The sequence below is a fragment of the Kwoniella bestiolae genome, chromosome 1 (assembly GCF_000512585.2).
Source record: "Kwoniella bestiolae CBS 10118 chromosome 1, complete sequence".
In the NCBI taxonomy this organism is placed as follows: domain Eukaryota; kingdom Fungi; phylum Basidiomycota; class Tremellomycetes; order Tremellales; family Cryptococcaceae; genus Kwoniella; species Kwoniella bestiolae.
This window is the reverse complement of record NC_089241.1, coordinates 609,413-629,378: the sequence shown is the minus strand read 5'-3', so window position 1 is coordinate 629,378 and position 19,966 is coordinate 609,413. Positions and strand designations below refer to the sequence as shown.

The 19,966-nt window shown below is 46.9% G+C and overlaps 9 protein-coding genes across 9 annotated transcripts; 3 read left to right on the top strand and 6 right to left on the bottom strand.

Annotated features, from left to right (window-relative positions):
- Positions 1 to 218: 218 nt before the first annotated feature.
- I302_100230 (uncharacterized protein) lies at positions 219 to 1,947 on the top strand (the record flags this gene model as incomplete). Its single annotated transcript, XM_019190250.1, has 8 exons — positions 219 to 614; positions 804 to 962; positions 1,094 to 1,235; positions 1,340 to 1,407; positions 1,473 to 1,515; positions 1,583 to 1,682; positions 1,753 to 1,852; positions 1,924 to 1,947. The coding sequence occupies 8 exons, from the start codon at positions 219 to 221 to the stop codon at positions 1,945 to 1,947; spliced, it is 1,032 nt and encodes a 343-aa protein (XP_019046998.1).
- A 1,555-nt stretch (positions 1,948 to 3,502) lies between these two features.
- I302_100229 (uncharacterized protein) lies at positions 3,503 to 4,095 on the bottom strand (the record flags this gene model as incomplete). The annotated part of the gene is made up of 3 exons (XM_019190249.1): positions 3,503 to 3,694; positions 3,757 to 3,940; positions 4,034 to 4,095. The coding sequence occupies 3 exons, from the start codon at positions 4,093 to 4,095 to the stop codon at positions 3,503 to 3,505; spliced, it is 438 nt and encodes a 145-aa protein (XP_019046997.1).
- Positions 4,096 to 4,279: 184 nt separating this feature from the next.
- Positions 4,280 to 5,327, bottom strand: I302_100228 (uncharacterized protein; the record flags this gene model as incomplete). The annotated part of the gene is made up of 3 exons (XM_019190248.1): positions 4,280 to 4,392; positions 4,477 to 4,527; positions 5,201 to 5,327. 3 exons carry the CDS (start codon positions 5,325 to 5,327, stop codon positions 4,280 to 4,282), a joined length of 291 nt encoding a protein of 96 aa, XP_019046996.1.
- A 181-nt stretch (positions 5,328 to 5,508) lies between these two features.
- I302_100227 (uncharacterized protein) lies at positions 5,509 to 8,262 on the bottom strand (the record flags this gene model as incomplete). Its single annotated transcript, XM_019190247.1, has 8 exons — positions 5,509 to 5,577; positions 5,664 to 5,745; positions 5,817 to 6,012; positions 6,145 to 6,195; positions 6,294 to 6,441; positions 7,734 to 7,937; positions 8,007 to 8,082; positions 8,159 to 8,262. The coding sequence occupies 8 exons, from the start codon at positions 8,260 to 8,262 to the stop codon at positions 5,509 to 5,511; spliced, it is 930 nt and encodes a 309-aa protein (XP_019046995.1).
- Positions 8,263 to 10,536: 2,274 nt separating this feature from the next.
- I302_100226 (uncharacterized protein) lies at positions 10,537 to 11,421 on the bottom strand (the record flags this gene model as incomplete). Its single annotated transcript, XM_019190246.1, has 4 exons — positions 10,537 to 10,677; positions 10,757 to 10,960; positions 11,060 to 11,135; positions 11,249 to 11,421. 4 exons carry the CDS (start codon positions 11,419 to 11,421, stop codon positions 10,537 to 10,539), a joined length of 594 nt encoding a protein of 197 aa, XP_019046994.1.
- Positions 11,422 to 12,625: 1,204 nt separating this feature from the next.
- I302_100225 (uncharacterized protein) lies at positions 12,626 to 13,669 on the bottom strand (the record flags this gene model as incomplete). Its single annotated transcript, XM_019190245.1, has 6 exons — positions 12,626 to 12,716; positions 12,795 to 12,985; positions 13,047 to 13,125; positions 13,206 to 13,407; positions 13,493 to 13,543; positions 13,633 to 13,669. The coding sequence occupies 6 exons, from the start codon at positions 13,667 to 13,669 to the stop codon at positions 12,626 to 12,628; spliced, it is 651 nt and encodes a 216-aa protein (XP_019046993.1).
- Positions 13,670 to 15,849: 2,180 nt separating this feature from the next.
- Positions 15,850 to 16,920, top strand: I302_100224 (uncharacterized protein; the record flags this gene model as incomplete). Its single annotated transcript, XM_019190244.1, has 5 exons — positions 15,850 to 16,038; positions 16,155 to 16,263; positions 16,485 to 16,574; positions 16,646 to 16,732; positions 16,823 to 16,920. The coding sequence occupies 5 exons, from the start codon at positions 15,850 to 15,852 to the stop codon at positions 16,918 to 16,920; spliced, it is 573 nt and encodes a 190-aa protein (XP_019046992.1).
- Positions 16,921 to 17,419: 499 nt separating this feature from the next.
- On the bottom strand, positions 17,420 to 18,104 carry I302_100223 (uncharacterized protein; the record flags this gene model as incomplete). Its single annotated transcript, XM_019190243.1, has 3 exons — positions 17,420 to 17,601; positions 17,722 to 17,827; positions 17,949 to 18,104. The coding sequence occupies 3 exons, from the start codon at positions 18,102 to 18,104 to the stop codon at positions 17,420 to 17,422; spliced, it is 444 nt and encodes a 147-aa protein (XP_019046991.1).
- A 309-nt stretch (positions 18,105 to 18,413) lies between these two features.
- On the top strand, positions 18,414 to 19,836 carry I302_100222 (uncharacterized protein; the record flags this gene model as incomplete). The annotated part of the gene is made up of 3 exons (XM_019190242.1): positions 18,414 to 18,564; positions 18,683 to 18,828; positions 18,991 to 19,836. 3 exons carry the CDS (start codon positions 18,414 to 18,416, stop codon positions 19,834 to 19,836), a joined length of 1,143 nt encoding a protein of 380 aa, XP_019046990.1.
- Positions 19,837 to 19,966: the final 130 nt, after the last annotated feature.

The following is a 19,966-nucleotide window of genomic DNA, read 5'->3' as shown; positions in this document are numbered from 1 at the left end:
TCTTGTGGTCAGAGATGGATGGTATGATGTAGGATAACCTAGTTATTTCAGGGTTAACAGATATGTACTTTCTCAAAATTTGAGTACAGTGCCACGAGACCACGACTCACTCTGAATTTTCAAATTCAACATACAACTTCCATTCAATTTCATACATATACCAACCTTACAACTTGAACACATCTATCTACTGAGTACACAATAAGAGTACCAGCAGCATGTCCAACAGATCTGGTACACCCCCCAAACGACGCATCTCCGAAGCGGCAGCCGCGGAGTCGTCCACACCACCACCCAAATCATCCAAGATGTCAGCTGCAGCACCTATCTTCAACCCTTCTCGTCCAATCACCAGCACCGCCAAGGGATCTTCATTCCATGACGTCGCCCAGTCGATGCTCAAGAAAGAGGAGGGAGCAGGAGCGGAAGATGTAGAAGGTAATATACCTGTTGGAGAAACTTCCGATAGGATCACGAAACCACTACCTTCGTCTAGTAATGCTGGTAGGAAAGGACAGCAGCAGAGGGCCGACTTCGTTCCTAAGCAGGCTACTGTTCCGAAGACTTTGGAGGATAAAGAAAATACTAGGAGGTTGATTGTGGTGCTGTCTCAGGTGAGTTGTGGTTGCATGCGCATAGGTGACATTCACCATATACAGCCTGCCATCCTGCATCCTCTCTTTCCTGTTGATATCGAGAATTCTGATTCTCCCCATTTCCGTTCTATCATTCTTCTAAAGATATTGACTGGTCCATGTGCCTTCTACTTCCCTTTCACTAACTCTCTGGCTTCACTTTCATAGGCATGTCTCGAAGCGTACAGAGTCTCCTCGGGTTCAGGCGGAAAGAATTCCTCAGGAAAAGAAGCGAAATACGCCCTATTAAATTGCGATGATCATCAAGGTATCTTGGCAAAGACAGGAAGGGACATTGCGGATGCCAGACCTGATATCACGCATCAGGTGGGTTCATGCCCTCCTTCTTTCCCTCCCTTTGTCTCTCGTTCTCAAGAATTGATAAAACCGTACTACCATATAATATAACCCTCTTTTGATTAAACGAAAGCTGATCCCGTTCTTCTCTTCGCTCATAGTGCCTCCTCACTCTACTTGACTCTCCACTCAACAAAGCTGGTCTGCTCCAAGTTTACATCCACACCGCCAGGGGAGTTCTGATCGAGGTGAACCCTAGTGTGAGAATACCGAGAACTTTTAAGAGGTTCTCAGGATTGATGGGTAAGTGATCTATGAAGCTGCATATGATCTACACTTTGCTCTTTAAGGGCGTTGCGGTACTTGATATCCGGACTATAGACGCTGACTTCTTTGTTGTGATGTAGTCCAATTACTACATAAATTATCTATCAGAGGTGTGAATGGAAGTGAGAAGCTATTGAGAGTAATCAAGGTGAGCCCTCTAGGTCGACCTCTACCTTAAAGGAGAACAATAAATTGACCTGGATCTCGTTTCAGAACCCAATCACCGATCATCTACCTACCAACACCATCAAACTAAGTGAGTCAGCTTCTCAACAACCATCTCTCTGTAAATGGATCCCCAGCTGATACGTATTGTGAAACAGCACTATCCGCCGACGCACCTACAATCCGATTATCCCAATTCCTACCTACTCTACCTGAGACTCACTCTGTCTGTGTGTTTGTCGGTGCAATGGCGAGAGGGTGAGCAGTCTCGCCATATGCGTCTCGAGCAGCAAATTCAAATACTGATAATAATCCCTGATGTTCGTAGCGCGGACAACTTTGCAGACCAATTCGTAGATCAGAAGATCTCCATCAGCGATTACTCTCTGTCCGCTTCAGTAGCCTGTGGGAAGTTCTGCTGTGCCATGGTGAGCGACGCTCTTGTCTGCCCCATACCATGAGATAATTCCGCTGACGTACTCGTGGGATCGATTTGCAGGAGGAAATGTGGAATATCATCTAAAACAAAAATCGTTATCGACCGATGTGGATACATAAAAGGCCTCAACGGCTTATCTCATATATCGAGCGTACTGCATGCTCACGCACTGGACCTATCGCGTGAAGAAAGAGGGGAGGGGCTAATTATTGGGACTGGGACTGGAGGAAGAAACATCGCCTCACACTCATCTGTGTAATTCTTGTTGTTATTTTATCTTACATGCATCGAATCGCCATATTCAACCCTTCATGAGTTTGACCTCTGTTCATTGATCACATCAATCTAGCGACGAACTGAACGAACTACCTTCAAAGACCTCAATACCGACCCATATGGGTATGAACGATGACAGTGTAACTCGATCAACACGACAACCCCTGGAATAGGTTCACCTTTCAAGTTATGCCGATCGCGACTCCTTACTATTGGACGAGTGACTCTTGGGTACATACGTAAACGCTGTCCACTCAGTTGACATGCCATCATCAAGTTCAACAGTCTCAACATGGCCTTGTGTGAATCCGTGTCTCTTGTAGAACCTTTTCTATGAAGGATTGAAATCATCATCATCAGCAGCGCCCACGCCCACCTTCTAAGTGACGAGCAACATCACACGTCACTCGACTTACAGCACCTTCATTGTGCGCCACCAGATAAATCGATTGACCAGTCTTCTCCGAATCGCTCAACAAACTCTTGAGGAGAATTGAACCGTGTTTCTCGTTTCGATGCGCAGGATCCACGTGGAGGTATTTGAGACATGTCGAGTTGCTGTAATCTATCTCTGAATTGAGGGAAGATTTGAATGCGCGCCATGCTGGATCTTTTTGTAAATTGCCACAGGAGCAAGTCAGTAAATCACGGGTAGGTCATTTACTGTAAATCGATTGAGCAACTTGCTTTTCTCCTAATCCACTCTGATTTGCGGGCGAGAGTGACTGCCTGGCTCTGGTGGTACCTGAAGAGCCGTCATGGTTCTTGCACTGTATCAGTAAAGTGGATTGACTTACGGTTGAATTCCCGAAAGATGGTTGAAAGATGAACAGATCTTACCCATTGGCATAGTAAGTAAATTATGAGGCAACGAATAATGTAATTCACCCCACTTGTCTCCCCCACCCGCTCCCCCCCCCCCCTTATGTTCAGTGGCTGTACGGTGGGGAATCGCGATTATTTCAATGGCTGTAACATGTCTGATACATGCATTAGGGAGCTGTGATCTGGCATGAGGATAATTCTATGGTGCAGCAAGCCGGTCAGCAGGCTGATCAGCATGTATAGCTGCTCTACGGTTTCTGATTGGCGTGCGTGTCTCTCTCAACCGAAATTTTGGCTGAGAGAATTCCGATCCAGTATAACTCCCGTTCCAATGCAGATACATGCATGTAGAGCCATGAATCAGCTACCTGCGTGCCAAGTTTCGAGGTCTTCAGACCATTGATGCATGTAAAATCCACAACTGTAAGATCGCGATATGACACATAGAAAATCATGAAAAAGCCGGTGTTGGATTTTATGAAATATTATCCTCGTCCTACAGGAAATCCACTGAACCGAGAATCCAAAGAGCGAGTCACTACTGAGGTGTACACCTTGAATGGAGACTCGTAATTCTATGCGCCAAGCTGGCTATATCATCCTCCTTCCTCTTGACCACGCCACTTCGGGGTATATACTCCATAATCGCAGTATTGCACTCGCCGAAGTCTTGAGTTGAGAATGTCGTCGAGTGCTTCACCTCGCATCCCTCTCTCTCGTATAAGGTTATCTAAATTTACAGCCAGATTCAAGTTCAGCTGAGTGTTTCAAGCTTAGAAGAACCACACTCACAGCTCTTTCACTCGCGACGAATTGGTAGAAGCTTCGATGTTCACGCTCCGAGGTTGCTCTCAACTGTTCCAACAGCGCTTTACCATGACCCAGAGAGCGAGCCTCTTCTCTGACTTGCAAACAAGACAGCTCGATTGCTCTGGCCTTGTTGAACCGCAATTTTCGGAACAGCTTCGAAGCAAGACTTTCCAACTTTTGGGCACCCACGATGAGCTCAGCACTCCATTTTGGGCAACATCGGCTCTGAACGATACCGTCCAATAAGTGAGCGACTTACTGCGCTTTCTGATTCATCTCTTCCGGACAACTGCCCAATTTCTTCTCTCCATAAGCTGTCATATTTGTTCAATGCCATTCTAATTGAGATCCATGGAGGTCAGTACAGGAATAGAGGTCGAGAAGATTGCAAAGAGGTATCAGAGCCTTACGCATCATCATACTTCTCTCTTGGGACTTTGAATGCCATCACACCTTGGATTCTACCATCGCTGGATCTGCTCGCGTAGATGTCCATCGCCAGGCTCTAATCCTCAGCACCGATTTTGACTTTTTCATCGAGTGCCGTCCCGAATGTGCTCAACATGAAGTTCTTCTTCGCCTCGGGAGCGCCCCTAAACATCTGCGAGTGCCAGATGGCTGTGACAGCCATGTCATATCAGGTGATCAGTTGTGAGCAGTAGTAGAGCACAAAGTACATATCGTACCGGAAAGAAACCTTACTTTCATCAAAGTTCGCCTTGATGAGCTCTCTGATATCTCGTTTATCCTGAGCTGGAATTGTCCATCAGCCAAGTGAGGGCCTCCAGAGATACAGTATTGGAATTCACCTGGACTGTGACATTTCGAAGGAGCTCTCTGAGTCAAAGGCTGGGAACCGGTACATAGCAATTCGATGATTGACGCAGAGTACTTCGCTCAACACGCAGTTGTCGAGTACAGCTTGAGAGTGTACAATGCGGGCCAGCAGATACACGACAAAACTCGAATCGTGTTGGGAAACGCCACCTACCGATTTCGTTAGACAATGGTATATATGTAAGAATAGTGCAACAACGTGCAAGACTGAAGCAGGCACTCCCACACCCGGTCAAAACTTGGTGGGAGTAATGAGCAGATTCCCCTCATTAATAGCCATATGATGTAACATACGCAGTACCTGATACGTAATGCATAGGGATCGTCGATCAAGCACAAGACTGTAGTTGTCCTTTTGCAGAAGCCTTCAGCATATAGGTCATGATCGCGGCATAGTCATCAAAAAGAGAGACAAGGGTCGGGCTACTATGCACTAATAGGAACACTTCAGGAGCAAGAGAACAGGTAGTCTGGAGCGTGCGCGTCATCTGGTCGCCGAACTAAATAGTCGATAATCATTCCAAAGACCCCTACCGCTCCTAAGCAGACTCCGATCTGTCAGGAATGTACTCAAGGATTGAGAGCTGACTCTCTCCTCCAGTGGCGGAGATGTGTGAGGAGTTCTCCCCTCCGTTGGGAGGAGCGGGGAGGTATTTGGTATCGACTACTTTATACCCTTTTCCCGTGTACAATTCAGTCTGGAAATCACCGGCCATTTTACCGTGGTCAGCCTTTACCCAGCTCATCTGCTGCTCAACCAGGCTTGTACTCACCTCTTTATCACTGGTACAAAATAGGAAAACAGGATTTCCCCCGTATCCATGATTCTCGCCGAGATCAGTGAGTAGGCGTCCCATCGATTCTGGATCGTTACCTTCGGGATTGGCGGCCAGCCAACTAAAGGTGAGTCTCCTCGGTAGGTTTGTGATGTAATTTGTTCTTCAGCTCGGCCGCTGCTGGCATCAACTATGATCAAATGAGAAAGGCTTTCATCACCGATACTTGCGAAATACATTTCCGTTTCGGCAGAATATCGAGAAGACAATGCTCACCGTATGGTTCACCCAGTCAAGTCTCCCGGGTATGGTTCCTAGCGAGCTCTCGATCTTGGGATCATATCTCCCTCTTGCCTCCCTGATGAGCAAATGCCAGGTTAGCGATTGACCTTGTCCGTAAGTGATCGGGAAGAATGCTGAGCCACTGACCCATTGTCATATTTCTGACTCGGCTTCTCGAACGCCATAAGACCATAAACTGGTCCATCCATATGTCCCTCTACATAAATGTCGCATGCCAAGGTTCCTCCTTCGACCTCTTTGTCGAAAGCTGTACCCAATTGGGAGTACACGTACATGTCTTGAGCCTCGGAGGAACCCTTGAACCATTCACTGTGCAGTTGGGCTATTTTAGACAGCGTATTCAGCTGCTTGTCGGGCCTGCAGGATCACGATGATCACTCTCGGATTTAAAATCTTCCTTGGTGGGTAGCCCCTGAGTGGGGTTATGCGTGAAAGAGAACGAAAGACACCTTACATTGTTTCAAGGCAGACTTCATAGTGTCTATAATAGCTTGCTTGACTTCGGCTATAGCAAGTAAGACACATTCTTATCAGCATCATTCGAGCATTTTGCTCAGTTTGAACTGTTACACCTCTCATCTCGAAAGGACAAGTCAAGCCTACGGTTTTCTTCCAAATAGTCCACCGACACAGGCCTGATTCTGGTTGTTTGGCTGCCATTGTCCAAGCTAGAATCAGCAGGTGTGGAAGTTGCTGCCTTGCTGAATAAGGACTTGAAACCTTGAAACATTATGTTCGCGATGACTAAATTCTATTGTCAGAATTATAAGAGACTTGGGATTGTGAATTGTTGGAGATACAGCTGGATGTGACACTTTGCGATTGCGATCATTTTCAACAGGATTATTGCAGGGTTTAAATACCTTTTCTGCCTGTTTCTTTGAAATCGAAAGCTCCACAACCCGTCAGAGGACCTAAAATGCCAGAACTTCGTTAGGAATCTTGTTGTGCAAAGAGCTCCACAAACTTCTTAGTCTGGCCACATCTAGCAGATCTCACATCAGAGTTCCGAGTTCATCGGCGATGGTATCTCCATCTGAAACCTGTGATTGTCCAAACAGAAATAAGCGAGCTCAGTACACGGCTTCCGTAGCATAACTGCAAGATCCTCCAAGAAGGCGGATACACTTGCATCATAGCTGACATCTGGATTCGAGATGCAATGTCTTGTCGTTCAGCTCAATATCCGGGCTCATCTTGCCAGTAACATCTTCTGTTTCAAGCCGTGAATGCATTATCCTCGGAATTGTCCAGACTCTGACGTTTCAACGAAGGTCTTCAATGAAGAGCTAGGAAACGGTGCTCAGCAATCCGATGACAAGTGTTGCAAAGTGTTTCATCAGACAGGGACTTGTCGAAGCTTTTCTTGAACTGTACGATAAGTGGGAGAGATCAAAGAACAAAACCAAAAAAAAAAAAAAAACAACAACATTGAAGCCGCCACAGATCCTGTCTCCGCATCTCGTATTGAGTCTCTGACTTGGTCTTTTAAGAGCGCCGAAGCTAATTTGTTGAGGATCCTTCGTCTGGTCTCAGTGGCGTATGATGATGTCAGCCGGTGGCGCCAAGTAGGCTTTCCCTCCTTTCAGTCCGGAAGTGCAGTAGCCCATCAGTCGTGAAGTCTGCAAGAGCTCGAAGAATTCCTGATTCTCCTCTTTTACCTTTGATCATACATGTCATCCCTCGGCAGGGTAAGCTACATACACGTGGAAACAAAGGTCCTCTTGTGGGGATCTGAAGACAAACGCCTGGTTCGTATTTGGCCTGTGCTGGTAGCACGGCCACACTCGGGAATGGCGGTCAGCAAGTGATCTCAGTGTCTTTTACAGATGAATCGAGGCCCTCTTCATCTGTCCTTCGATCAGGAGGATAAGTCATCAAGACTAACGGCGTGGTGTTCTCTTCATCCAGAGGAATGTCCCTCGAGTCGACTTGTGTGAACTTCAAGCTTTCATAAAATTTACACTGCTATCTTTTCAAAGACTGTATAAGCGAGACGCTTTGGAATTCATGTGCTGAACACATTCTGATGGGCTGACTCACCATATAGTTCGCAGAGGTGTACAGCCTGATTGGACGGGAATTCTCGATCGAATTTCTCGTAAGCTTGGATAAGAGCTTACTACCATACTTGTTTCGCCGAAAATCTTCGTCAGTCACTATGAAGGCTAGATCGAAGGAATGATCAACATCAAATTTCAGCCCTTTGGTGAGCCTTTCCTCCATGTCGGTGACGATTGGGTCTAGCTGCGTTTGCCAGAGTCTGTCGTCAGCGTCCGCTACTTGTGAGGTAAAGAGCAGGTCAACATGACTTACTGTTCTTTTCTCCCAATCGAGTCTTTCTCTGGGGAGCCAACTTTGTCTCAGCGTATCATACTCCATCTCCCAGTCACTTTCAGCCGGACCGAGATCAGCCAATCGACAACTTTTTTGAATAGCATATGAGGAGAACGCTGCCAATCACATACCCGGCGTCATATTCCTTTTGATTATCGTTGAATTTCATCACACTAATGAGCTTTCCTGTCTTCGTGGACTTCAGGCCCACGACCTCACAAGCTTGAGGGTACATCTCGATGGACCGTCCAGTCCCCTCACATGCCTTATGCAGACGTTTATCGAAAGGTGGTCCGAGTGACCACAGAAGGGAATATTCTTCTGCTTGAGGATGACCCTCATACATACGCTGATGGTAAGACACTGCAGTGCCCGATCAGTTCATCAGATCACTAGGTAACGTCAGAGGCTCTAGCCCAAGAGAGAAAAAACGCTGAAGATTACCTGATTTGAGCCCATTAACAAACAACGAAAGGACCTGTTCAGCGTCCGCCTCTAGATATGTGTTCAATCGAAGTAAGCAGCCGTTCTTTTTGATTTCCGACAAAATCAACCGCACTATGCGTGACTTACCTGACGGTACGTTGAGGTCAACAAATACCACATCATCATCATCATCATCATCATCATCATCTAGGGTAGACAAAATCGCGATCCGATTGCTATACTCTGACGTTTCCATAGTTGACTGCTCGTTGTTTAGCTTACTATACGATATCAATAACTGCTTAAAGGTTATAATTTTTCGGTAACGTGATGGTATTTCTATAGCTACTTATAGCTGCCTATTCAGCTATGTTTGCCATCCATAATCTACATAGAGGATTGTCCGGAAGTCGACAGTCCCACCAGCACAAAGGATCACACGGTCAACCATCCCTGGTGGTGACCTCATCGTATCAGGTCCGGGGGAAGCTTCTTGGCATGTCCTTTCAGCTCGTGCGACTCGGGAAAGCCGTGATGTAACAGGCAAGAGCTTTTACGAATCACTCGCAAGAGGACCGGCGACCCAAAGGAAGAGCGAAACACGAGCCATACCCAGTATTGTGTCATATTCCAATCTCCCAGCCCACTAATTCGACAGCAAGAATGCCATCGTCATCGAAAAGAAGTTGACATCACGAGTCGAATAGATTGCTATTGTGCCAATGCAGAACTTTGAGTGAGTCGCCCACAGAGGCAATGGTAGTCGTCTTTTCAACTCCAGTCAGAATGTTTCTGAGACCGTGCTTGGCGAATCTGAAGCTTTCGTAGGAGGACTGAGTTCGGTCTCAATTGCTTCTTTCTATATTAGCCAACGATGCAGGAGAAGACTCCGCCAGCTGGAATAGCAGAATGCATTATCTTCGTGGTATTCAAGGTCGTGCTGACGGAACAACGGAAACGGCCCGAATAAAGGGAGAATCGATGACTGTTTTAGTAGCTTTGGACAAGTGTTTGCCTACTAACGAGTCCATACTGGGGTGACACAGATCTTGATGATCTGATATGAATGATAGTCAGATGTTTGTTCACCACTACAGCAGACGTTTGTATACATTATGAGCTAAAACCCGGATCCGAGTGATTCGAAGAAGGTCCGGTCCGTCCGTCCGCCTGTCGTTTTCGGTGACCATTTCTCGTTACTATATTCACTACGATTATTACCTGACCCTAACTGACGTAGCATTCATTTCCACTATGAGGTTATACAGTATAAATGCGCGGCCACTGCATGTACATCTCCCTCTTCCTCTTCTGATTATCCTTTCTCGAGGTATCATCATCGTACCGAAGCCCCATTTCTCAGCTCGGCGTACCGTGACTTGACCCACCGAAATCATCTTGGCAAGCATCGGATCGACCCTTGTGCCCTTAGTTTCTCATCCGGCCCCGACTATGTCTTGTCTTCAAGCTCAAAGCCCAGACTCATCTTGCCGCCACTGTCCCATGTCTCGAGCCGTGCAGGCAATTCCTCTGAAATTGTTAGGCTCTGATTTCTCAGCAGAGGTAACCAATCAATGGTTAGGAATGGTGCCCAGGAATCCAACGATGTGTGGCCAAATGTTTTCGTCTGGCAACAACGTTATCGAACCTTCTGTTAAGCTCTACGTTGAGGGGGATAGATTAAAAAAAGACCTCTGAAATTACCACAAATCCTGTTTCTGCAGACTGTATGGAGCCTCTACCCTCGATCAGTTCCTGGAATTAAGAGGAGAGAAGGTTTCATTCATAATCTGGACATCGATGCATTGGCAATACAGTATCTTGGGCAACATTGAACAAGATCCAAATGCTGCGTGTCTGGTTTAAATCAGAGGAATGCAATTTAGGTTCCAGGGTGGCGAAATCCCTCTAATCAAAGCATAATGTACCGCTTCTTCTCCTCAGTCTTGATTTTCAAAGTGATCGACTCCTGGCTGTATCGATCACGCCTCCACAGCATGCTTGGCACTTCATGACCTGTGCGCAGTCACAGTAAGTGACGATCGTCGCTCTGCTTTGTGGCAGTCCTCTCGGCAGACCGCACTCATGTGTGTTCGGGACGCGCCGATTTCGACCATCCTTCAGGCAAGTAAGTCATCAAGGTTAACGGGATACTCGTTCCATCAAGCGCAGGAAGTTCCCGTTCATCGAACAAAGTGAAGCCAGACTTTTGGTAGAAGCTTACCTGTCATCCCGAAAAATGGTCAGCAAATTCCATCCGGCTCGTCATCGCCACAGAGTTGTTTCTAGATGTAATCACTTACGGCACGATCACCGGACGTAAATAACACGAATGGACAGTTCTCGCGACGGGAAAAACTCGTCAACTTGGATAACAGCCTGGTTCCATATCCCTTAGACCGGTAATCCTGATGGGTGACCATGTACGTCAAGAAGAAGGCGTTCTTGGAATGGACTCCTAGTTGTGTCTTGGCGTTCATCACCATCTCGTTGGCATTATGCGATAGCTGTGGAAGACGTGCATGACACATCAGCAATTATCCTCGCTCTGCACTCAGTGCGATGCCCACGTTCACCCATTATGCCTCGGTAGATGTTTGACTCACGACATCATTTTGCCATTCGACCTTCTCCTTGAGGAATTCCTCCTCAGCCGTATCGTCGTAGAACTCCGTCCATTCACTAGAACACAGGAGGTTAAGTTCAAATCCGCCGGGATTTTCACATCACACATGGAGAAACAATATTGATGGACGGGATGGGAGCCATTGATAGTTCATCAAATCTCGACTCACCCGGCTCGATATGTCTTTGTGGAATCTCGGAAATTCATCACGCTGATAATCCGCCCAGGGTTCGTATCCCTCAAGGCCCAGAGCTCGCCAGCTAGCGGGACTCTTTCCATAGATTCGCCAGCTGCCGCCAATTGCTGATGAACATTACAATCAAACCTCGGTCCGAGGGACATGAGGAAGTGAAATCTTTCTTGTTCGGAGCATCCTGTCCAGCCTTGTCGGTGGTACGGCACTACAATTTCAAGCAGCTCGATCAGCGAGACCTCTTTGGGGATAGCGTTCGGACGCCAGATTAGACGACGAATGAAGATAAAGACCCTGTACCTCCGCTCAATACTTGAGATAAAAGCCATAAAATGGTATTTCGGTCGTCCTCTAAGGAGGGGAAGTGAATCTTTAGCTCCGCTAGCATGGGACGTAGTGAGGCGTGGATTTCATGAGCTCGCTCGAAGGTATAAGGACGTTGTCCTAATCAGCGCCATCGCCTGTCCTCTCAAGCGTTCTGTTGGCGTCATGTAAGTGATCTTCCTCATACGTATGCAAGTGGACTCCTTGCGCACTATCGTGTCAGCGTCGCTGAGGCTACTCATCTAGATAGGGCTTGTATTGCTGCGATGAATAAGGTACAATGCAAGGGTTCTTTGTATCCTAACAGAAAGCTGCATTGTACACGCTGGCTCCCACGGGAGGAGTGAGGACCTGAATTATGCAAATCGTGAGGATGCATCTTCACTCTTCTGATGATCCCCGATCCTTTCAGCCTGCAAAATCGCCCTGATACTCGACACAATGCGTCCTTTCACGGCTTTTCAGTGCATTTGCAATATACCTATGACGTATCTGTAGGGCAGTCCTGCACTTTCATGGACGCATCAGAGATGTACTTAGCGCGGTGTGACAAGTATAAATCGACTGCCCCATCTGAGCAATAGGGAGTGGTACATGACATGAAAAGGAGCTATCAGATGTTTTCTACGCCGCGAGAGTACCTGGAAACATCTATAGTACCGTACGTTATCGCAGGTAATTTTGACGATATCCAAGCGAGGGGCACCGTCCATCAAAGGATCTGTAGGAAGTCCTCTTCTCTTTTAGGATTTAATGCCACAAAACTCTTCTCGTAAGGATCAGGCTGCACCACTTCTTATCCTTGCTACGTAGGGATCCGACCTAAACAAAATCTGATTATTGTCTGCAGTTGTTGTAGCAAAAATGGGTGTGAAGAAAACACAATATGCATGTTTATGATCGATCACATCAGTAGACGAAAGCATGAGTTCCAGACTGGATTCATGTACCGTAGAGTGCGGAAACGCTTCCGGCTGTGCCGCCTTGCTTAACCTTATTGCTCTGGAGTCCAGTATTCTGGAATATAGCTCATGGCGACCAGAGAAGCAGTTCCGCCGCTGGGCAAAGAGACAACTTGCCGCCCGTTCTCTCTGAAGCCTGACCTTTGATAAAACCCGACCTATGGTTCAATGAGACAATGTACAGCCGCATCAGTGTATCATATCGGAGAGTAGAACCATAGTCCCACTTAACTCACCCCGCTTTCAGTAGCAGTGAAGAGGCAAATCGGAGTTTCCAAGCCTCTGAAAGGGTCGTGAGCCTTCGGAGCAGGCTTTTACCCAAGCCTCGACCTTGCCAGTTTGGATCAGTAGCCATCAAGTTTAAGTTGATAACATCGTCAGTATTGAAATTGAAGGTTTTGGTTAGGGCGTCGATCGCCGGCTCGACCTGTAAAAAACGAAATAGTCTCCTTCAGCGTTGTGGATGTCAGGGGGTTGTTCCTCCTCACAGTGTTGTCCAGCCACGCCCTCCTTTCTGCCGGCAAGAGATTCCAATGGTCTCGAAAGTATTGATAAGTGTAAGCCTCTCTGTAAGAAATTGAGCGCAAGGAACTCAACACTCGGCGTTATGATCCAGAGGCCTTGTGAAAGCGCCGAAGAGTACTCACGAAGCCTTATACTCTGTTCCCGGGATTGTGTACGCCATGGCGCTGACCGTCTGTCCATTGTACTCGACGATGGAGACTTCACACGCTTTAGGAAAGCTATACACGTCGCAGACAGACTGATCAAATTGAGGACCGAGGGTAGATAGACAATTGAGCCTCTCAGCTTCGGGACAGCCTTGAAGCTTTTCCCATTGCAGAGGAACTGTCCTCAGACTGTGATCAGCAACCGCGGAACGAGAAGCTGAGTCGGGCCGACAAAGCGGAAGGATACAGTATACTGGACTTACTGGTGGATAATGATCGGCAAAAAAGAGACACCACCTCTGCGCTCTTTCCGGCTGTCATACCAGGAAAGAGACGTCTGTCATCAGCCAGTCCTACAAGACCTGAGAGGCTAAATGTCAATGCTAGGTGGCATGATACTTACATGATGGATTTTGTAATTCCTTGGCTGTGGTGCTCATTGTAACGAGGTTTAGGTATAGTAAATTTCTTGAGAGAAGGGGATGCTTGGCCATATTGGTGGATGGCTCGGTTGTTTTATAGACTACGAGCCTGTTGGTTCGCAGAAGTTGAGGTTTGGACGAACGTGTCTGGGTCTCATTCCGATTTTACCACAAAGGAGGCATGGGACGGTTGGGTGGGAGCTTGTGAAAGGACAGCTCCTAAGCTCTTTGTGTCTGCATCGCCTCGCGCCTTCACTTGGTCTTGTGATTAGTCGTTATGACGCTGGCTTGATGTTTTACTTCGCGACATTGGTCTGCTAAATTGGCAATTGGACAGAAAGCTTCTGCGATCATTACCCGCCAGCAACCTCTGAAATACCCATACCCTATATTATTGAATTTGACCTTTGTTGAACCGCCACTTCTCCCCCCTGCATGCGTCACACGTGTGAAACTCGTATACAAGCCCACGAACTGAGCATCGTGAATCATGGCTGCACTTTGCGGGGCGGAGTCCAGACCCTGTTGAGAACAGATCCATCTCAAGCGAGGAGATGGTCGAACTGAGAAAGGTCATTTTCGGAGTTACATGGTTCCCTAGTAGAGACTTCAGTTGAGAGGCGATTCCTTCATTCACCTCGAACAGCCACTGGGTACTGAGACTAACGGCGCGGACCACGGTGGTGGACAACGGGATCCCAGGACTTCAGTCTCTTATCCGCTTTTTCTTGTTCAAACAACTGTAGTTTGAGCTTCCTTCTTCGGGCAATAGAATCAACCCGTAAGGGTAGAACGGAACGTCGGATTTTCCGTTGGACGCACGCAGTATGATGGCCAATTGGACTTGACCATACAGTATATGCGCATGCTTTTTTGGTGGGCATTCGAACGACGCAGATGGTCAGAGAGAGAGCAGAAAGGCAGAGGGAATGGTATCCAGTCCAAGAACCAAGATGGGTAAACGTTATCGCTCGCCTGACCGGATCACCGAGAGGAGAGACCGGGTGAAATCGTGCGTTGCAATTGCTGCAATCAGGAATCAGTCGATGGATGTTGGCCTTTCATCAGTGGGTGCGATATTTTCAGCGTATCTTCATGAGGACATATCGAATGGTTTGAGCTGAAGGGTTGAACAATGCATAGCCAAGGGTAAAATGCATCATGAATGAAACGGAAATAAGGTGAATCACCAGTCTGAGTAAAGAGAACGTCAACCGAAGTGGACATTCCAAAGTCCGTTCCGTCCGTCTCATCCGCTTATAATTTTCGGCGACCATTTTCTCGTTAGCCACTACGAGTATTACCTAACCTTGACTGACGTAGCATCCATTCGCCATTGCAAGGTGTGCAAGATCATTCATTCATCTGCGCAGTCGTTGCATGTACCTCTCTCTCCCTCTTCCTCTTCTGATCGTCATTTCTTGAGGTATCATCATCATACCGAAGTCCCATATACCAGCTTGGCATAACCCACCGAAATCATCTTGGCAATTCAAGCATCGGATCGGGGCCACCTTGGGTCTTACCCTTATTCCCTTAGTTTTTCATCCGGCCCCCACTCCCAACTAGACTATTCCGAAAAGTACAATACTACCTATAACCTACACTTTATCAGCCCTCGTCGTTCCATCGCATACACTCTTATAGCATTATCAATCAACTAGACTGAACCGAACCTGCAGTAAACTATTCCCAGGTGGATCAGAATCAACGCCATCGCTGGAAGAAGTGTCTCCCTTATTTTTCCCACTGTCTCAGATCTTGACTCATCCTCGCACCCGTGCCGGTATTCATCATTACTCATTCATTAATCATTGTTCAACATTCTCACCTATATAAAATACATCTCCAATCCACAACTACAATCTAAAGATAGAATCATAGTAGCAACACCTTCACCATCCTTATCATCAAACCAAGAAAAAACAATTGGAGAGAAACAAGTAGAAGGCAATTTGGTGTGTATACGATACGATACGTCTACGTACTACCATTTTCATAACGTCCAACCAATACCCGATCGTCTCATCACTTGTACACACATACAACACACAAAACCCACATGTTAGTACCCTTCTTCATCCTCATTCCTTGTATCCTGCCTGCACTTTCACCTCATCACGATATATCAGTAAACGATACATGTCATTCTAACGTATAATACTTGACTTCACTATCAGATATCTACGCATTCCATCATGTCAAACCCCACCACCGCCCCCGCTGCCGCTCCAGCGATATCAGGAGAAGGCGAGATACATCCCATACCACCTACCACCGAACCTTCACACCCCCTCGATCCAGCACTCCCACCAGCTCAACAGCAGGTGTCAGAACAGAGGGAGCAGGAGAATGAGACTGTACAGAGTATACCGATCACGCCGAAGGTGCGTATCTTCACCATCCATTACTTTTGTACCTATCCACAATGTTTCTCAGTGGGCCATAACAAATTGAATTTGGAAGCTGATCTAATCTTCCTGATATTCTTGACTGTTGATAGGTCCACGTCAAAGTGCTTATCATCTCGGGACAGAGTAAAGTATTGTCGTTCGAACCTGAGTTGACGGTGGGGAGGATGAAAGAGTTGATCTGGAGCTCATGGCCTTCTGGTGAGTTGGAACTTGTTTCATTCTGGTGTGTTTGAAGCAGGAGGGAGGATGTTGTATATGTGGATGGAGAGACGGGATGATTGGGTGAAAGAGTTGCGCTCGATTGGAGAACGATCGGTTGTCTCGTCAAAATTTCTGTGGTCCCCACTCGCCCCCATGGGTTGCAATGACATTAGTCAAGTGTTCTCGTGCTGATCTGACATGCTCGTTCAATATCATAGAATGGACAGACCCCGCTCAACCTCCTTCGCCAAGCTACCTGAGGATCTTACATGCAGGTAGGATATTACAGGATGATTCGACGTTATCATGTGAGTAGTACCCCTTACATCGACGAACTGTCCTTGGTTCGAACCAAGCTGATCCTGGTCATGCATCGTAGCAAACAACCTCCCAGTCTCAGAATCATCCTCATTGCCTACCGTAATACATATTAGTGTTAGGTCGTTCTCCATCAGAGCGGATGACGGTGAGTTCGACCTTGTCCACTATAATATAATTGGCCTTTACCGGAACGTCCGAAAGAGCAATGGCTAATCCACCTGTTCAAATCCTCCAGACCCAAAGAAACACCACGGACTAGGTCGAACAACCAGCGCAGCGAGATCACATCGTGGAGAAGAGGATGTAGGGGGATGTAAATGCGTTATCATGTGATGTGACCCAACCCCTCTTGTTTCATCCAACCCTATCGATATACCCACACTTTTGCCTCACTTCATCTTCCCTTTCTCCGGATCTATCGAGACTCTTTCTGTCTTTTTTTGGGGACACTGTAAATTATACTTCTACCCTTGGTCTTAATCGGCTGTTCATTTCCTTTTTTCCTTGCGACAAACTCTTTCATTTCCGTTCTGTTTTCTTTCTTCAATTGCTTTTCAGATGTATGTATTTGCTCGTTCTCATTCGTTGTTCTCGTTATATAGCCTTTTACAACATTTTCTTGGGATATACATTGACCCTTCGATATGAGTTTTATATATTGTATGTAAGAATGGATGAGATGAATGATACGTTATATCTATACCTATACCTCGTCTCTGTGTCAGGTAAATATTCCCCACAAACGAAAGTATTCCCTTCCAAACGAACGAGTGTCAACAGTCATCTCGTGCGTCCATCAATCTATTTGTCTCAGATATCATACCATCATCCCCTACTCCGCCCTCATCTCTCCGCCACCTTCCTTCTCCCACTCCTCGGGCGTCTTCAACCTTAAACTCAAGGCGTGTAATCCCTTATTATCGAACTCGTCCTTCAGCAGGGCATTCACCATTCGATGGCGCGCTATGGATGATTTACCGGAGAATGAGGGGGAGACGAGGTGGATGGCGAAGTCTACCGATCGCAAATGACATATTATCAGCAGACATACTTTGTGGTTAAGAGCTGATTGACACACGAATGATATCGTGTATAGGTTCAAGATGTAGTAAAGAGAAAGAAGAGAAGACTCACGAGTCTCCCCACTTCCACCTCCCTGAGCTCGCATCGCAGCGTGATGAGAGTGTTTGCTCGAATCGTTATACACCCTCAGCAGGACAGGTTGGAAAGCTTCTATCACCTATGCGCGAGAGGGGATAATCAGCTGATCGAACCACTTGATCGACCTAGCTAGCTGATTGGCTTTACGCCTCTCTACCCAGAAGAGGAGGAGGGAGATACGACTGAGAGACCTCACGTACCTTCTGCTGGATAGACGTCTCCACTGGTCCAGGTATCCTGGTTGCCTGTCTACCTGCTCCTGCCGACGAAGACATATTTCTAAATGGGGATGGGATTGGGTTGGTTCGGGATAATTGGGTCCGAGATGCTCTGAGGGAGGTGAGGAAAGCACTCATTGGTATGATCAAGGAGTATCTATATTATATTGCGCTGAGCTTGTCTATGCTGTTTCTTATGGAGATGAGAATAGTGGAATGACTTTTAGTATCTTCCCAATCAACATTGACTTTTTACACCTGCCGTCTCATGTCTGTCTGCGTTTGATATTCGGTTACGTAATTGACTCAAATTCGGTGGCAAATCGATGAAATGAAATGCTCGTTCAATTCGCAAAACAGCAGATAACTCTGGAAACCGACATCAAAAGGTATACTTCTAGATTCTCATTTTGCTCATATCATCAACTTTCCAACGCACCAATCAAAATGGCACCAGTCCTCTCAGAGGAAGAAGCAGCCTTGGACCCATATGCCATCCTCGAGGTGAACAGCGACGCGACAGATAAAGATATTCAGCGGTCCTACAGGAAGAAATCGCTGAAATGTCATCCGGATCGTAATCCATCTCCCGAAGCAGGTGAGTACACACGTTGCCAACTATTCAATATGTCCTAAACTCTTCTCAATAAGATTGTATGATCTGAGGTTCCGGTAATGGATGAATGCTGACTTCACTCTGTCTTTCCCCTTCGCAGCTATTCAATTCCGTCAGATATCCGTCTCACTCGAGATCCTCCTCAACCCCAATAAGAGGACCTACGTAGATACCAAGCTCGAGAATGATCGGAAGAAGAGGGAGAGGTACGCTGAGATGGATAAGAAGAGGAAAGATATGGTGGATGTGAGTGACGTTTCTTTTCTGCTTTAGCCCCTCATCCCCTTTCCGACATAATCATTATCATACGTATTTTTTCACTTATCCTACTCATCAATATATCGTCAATCCCATCATGGCATGGCTGGACTCAACGCTGACTTTTTTTTTTTGTTTTACCTGTCACAGGCCCTAAATGCACGAGAAGAAGAGGCGAAACGATTCAAGTCCAATCAGCAGGAACGGAGAAAGCAAGAAGCAGAAGAGGAAGCTATCAAAGATGCCGGACGGAGATTACTCGAAGAAGCTCAGAAGAGAGCCATGGCAGCTGCGTCTGCCGCGGCCAAACCACCTCAACCACCAGTTTCTCCCACCTCTACGCCGTCAAGTACGAATCCGAATCCGAACTCACAACCTGATATCACCCCTACCGACCTAACCCTCATCCTCACCTTCCCTCCCTCTTCTTCCTCTTCCTCTTCTTCGGAAATGCTGCAGAGTACCTTACAAACCAAATACGGTCCCATCGCGCATCTGATGCTTACGGACCCACCAGCAAATAAGAAGAAGAAGGGGAAGAAGGCGGTAGTAGAGTTCCAGAAAGGCAATTGGGGAGGATGTTGGGCATGTTGGAAGGATTCTGAGACTGGTAAAGGAGTGGAGGAGGGGATCAAGGTGAAATGGGCTGGAGGAGATGTACCAAGTTGGGTAGGATGGGCTGAAAGGCAGCGGCGAGCTCAAACAAATGAACATACAAATGACAAAGAAAATGGCCATAGTGGGGTCAACACGCAGCCAAACGGTCATACCGTTCCTTTACCCGGTTCGTTCAACTCTGCCCCCTCATTCGGCTCCGCTCCTGATTTCTCTACCAACGGAGGAACGACGATGTCTGATCTCCTCTCTGCTCATGCGCGGACCAAGGAGGAAAAGAGGAAGAATGATCACTTCGAGAGTATGACGCTGTTACGGATGAGACAGTTGGAGAGGGAGAGGATGGAGGCAAAGATTCGGGAGGAAGAGGGGGAGGAATAAGTCAAGATCAGAGTGACAAGAGGAAACATCTTTAGGATCAAATGAGGTTTCGAGACTGAAGAAAGAAAAGTCCTTTTTTCCTCTTCTAGAAATTGGTAGAACAAGGAATGAGAATTGGTAGAGCGAGCAG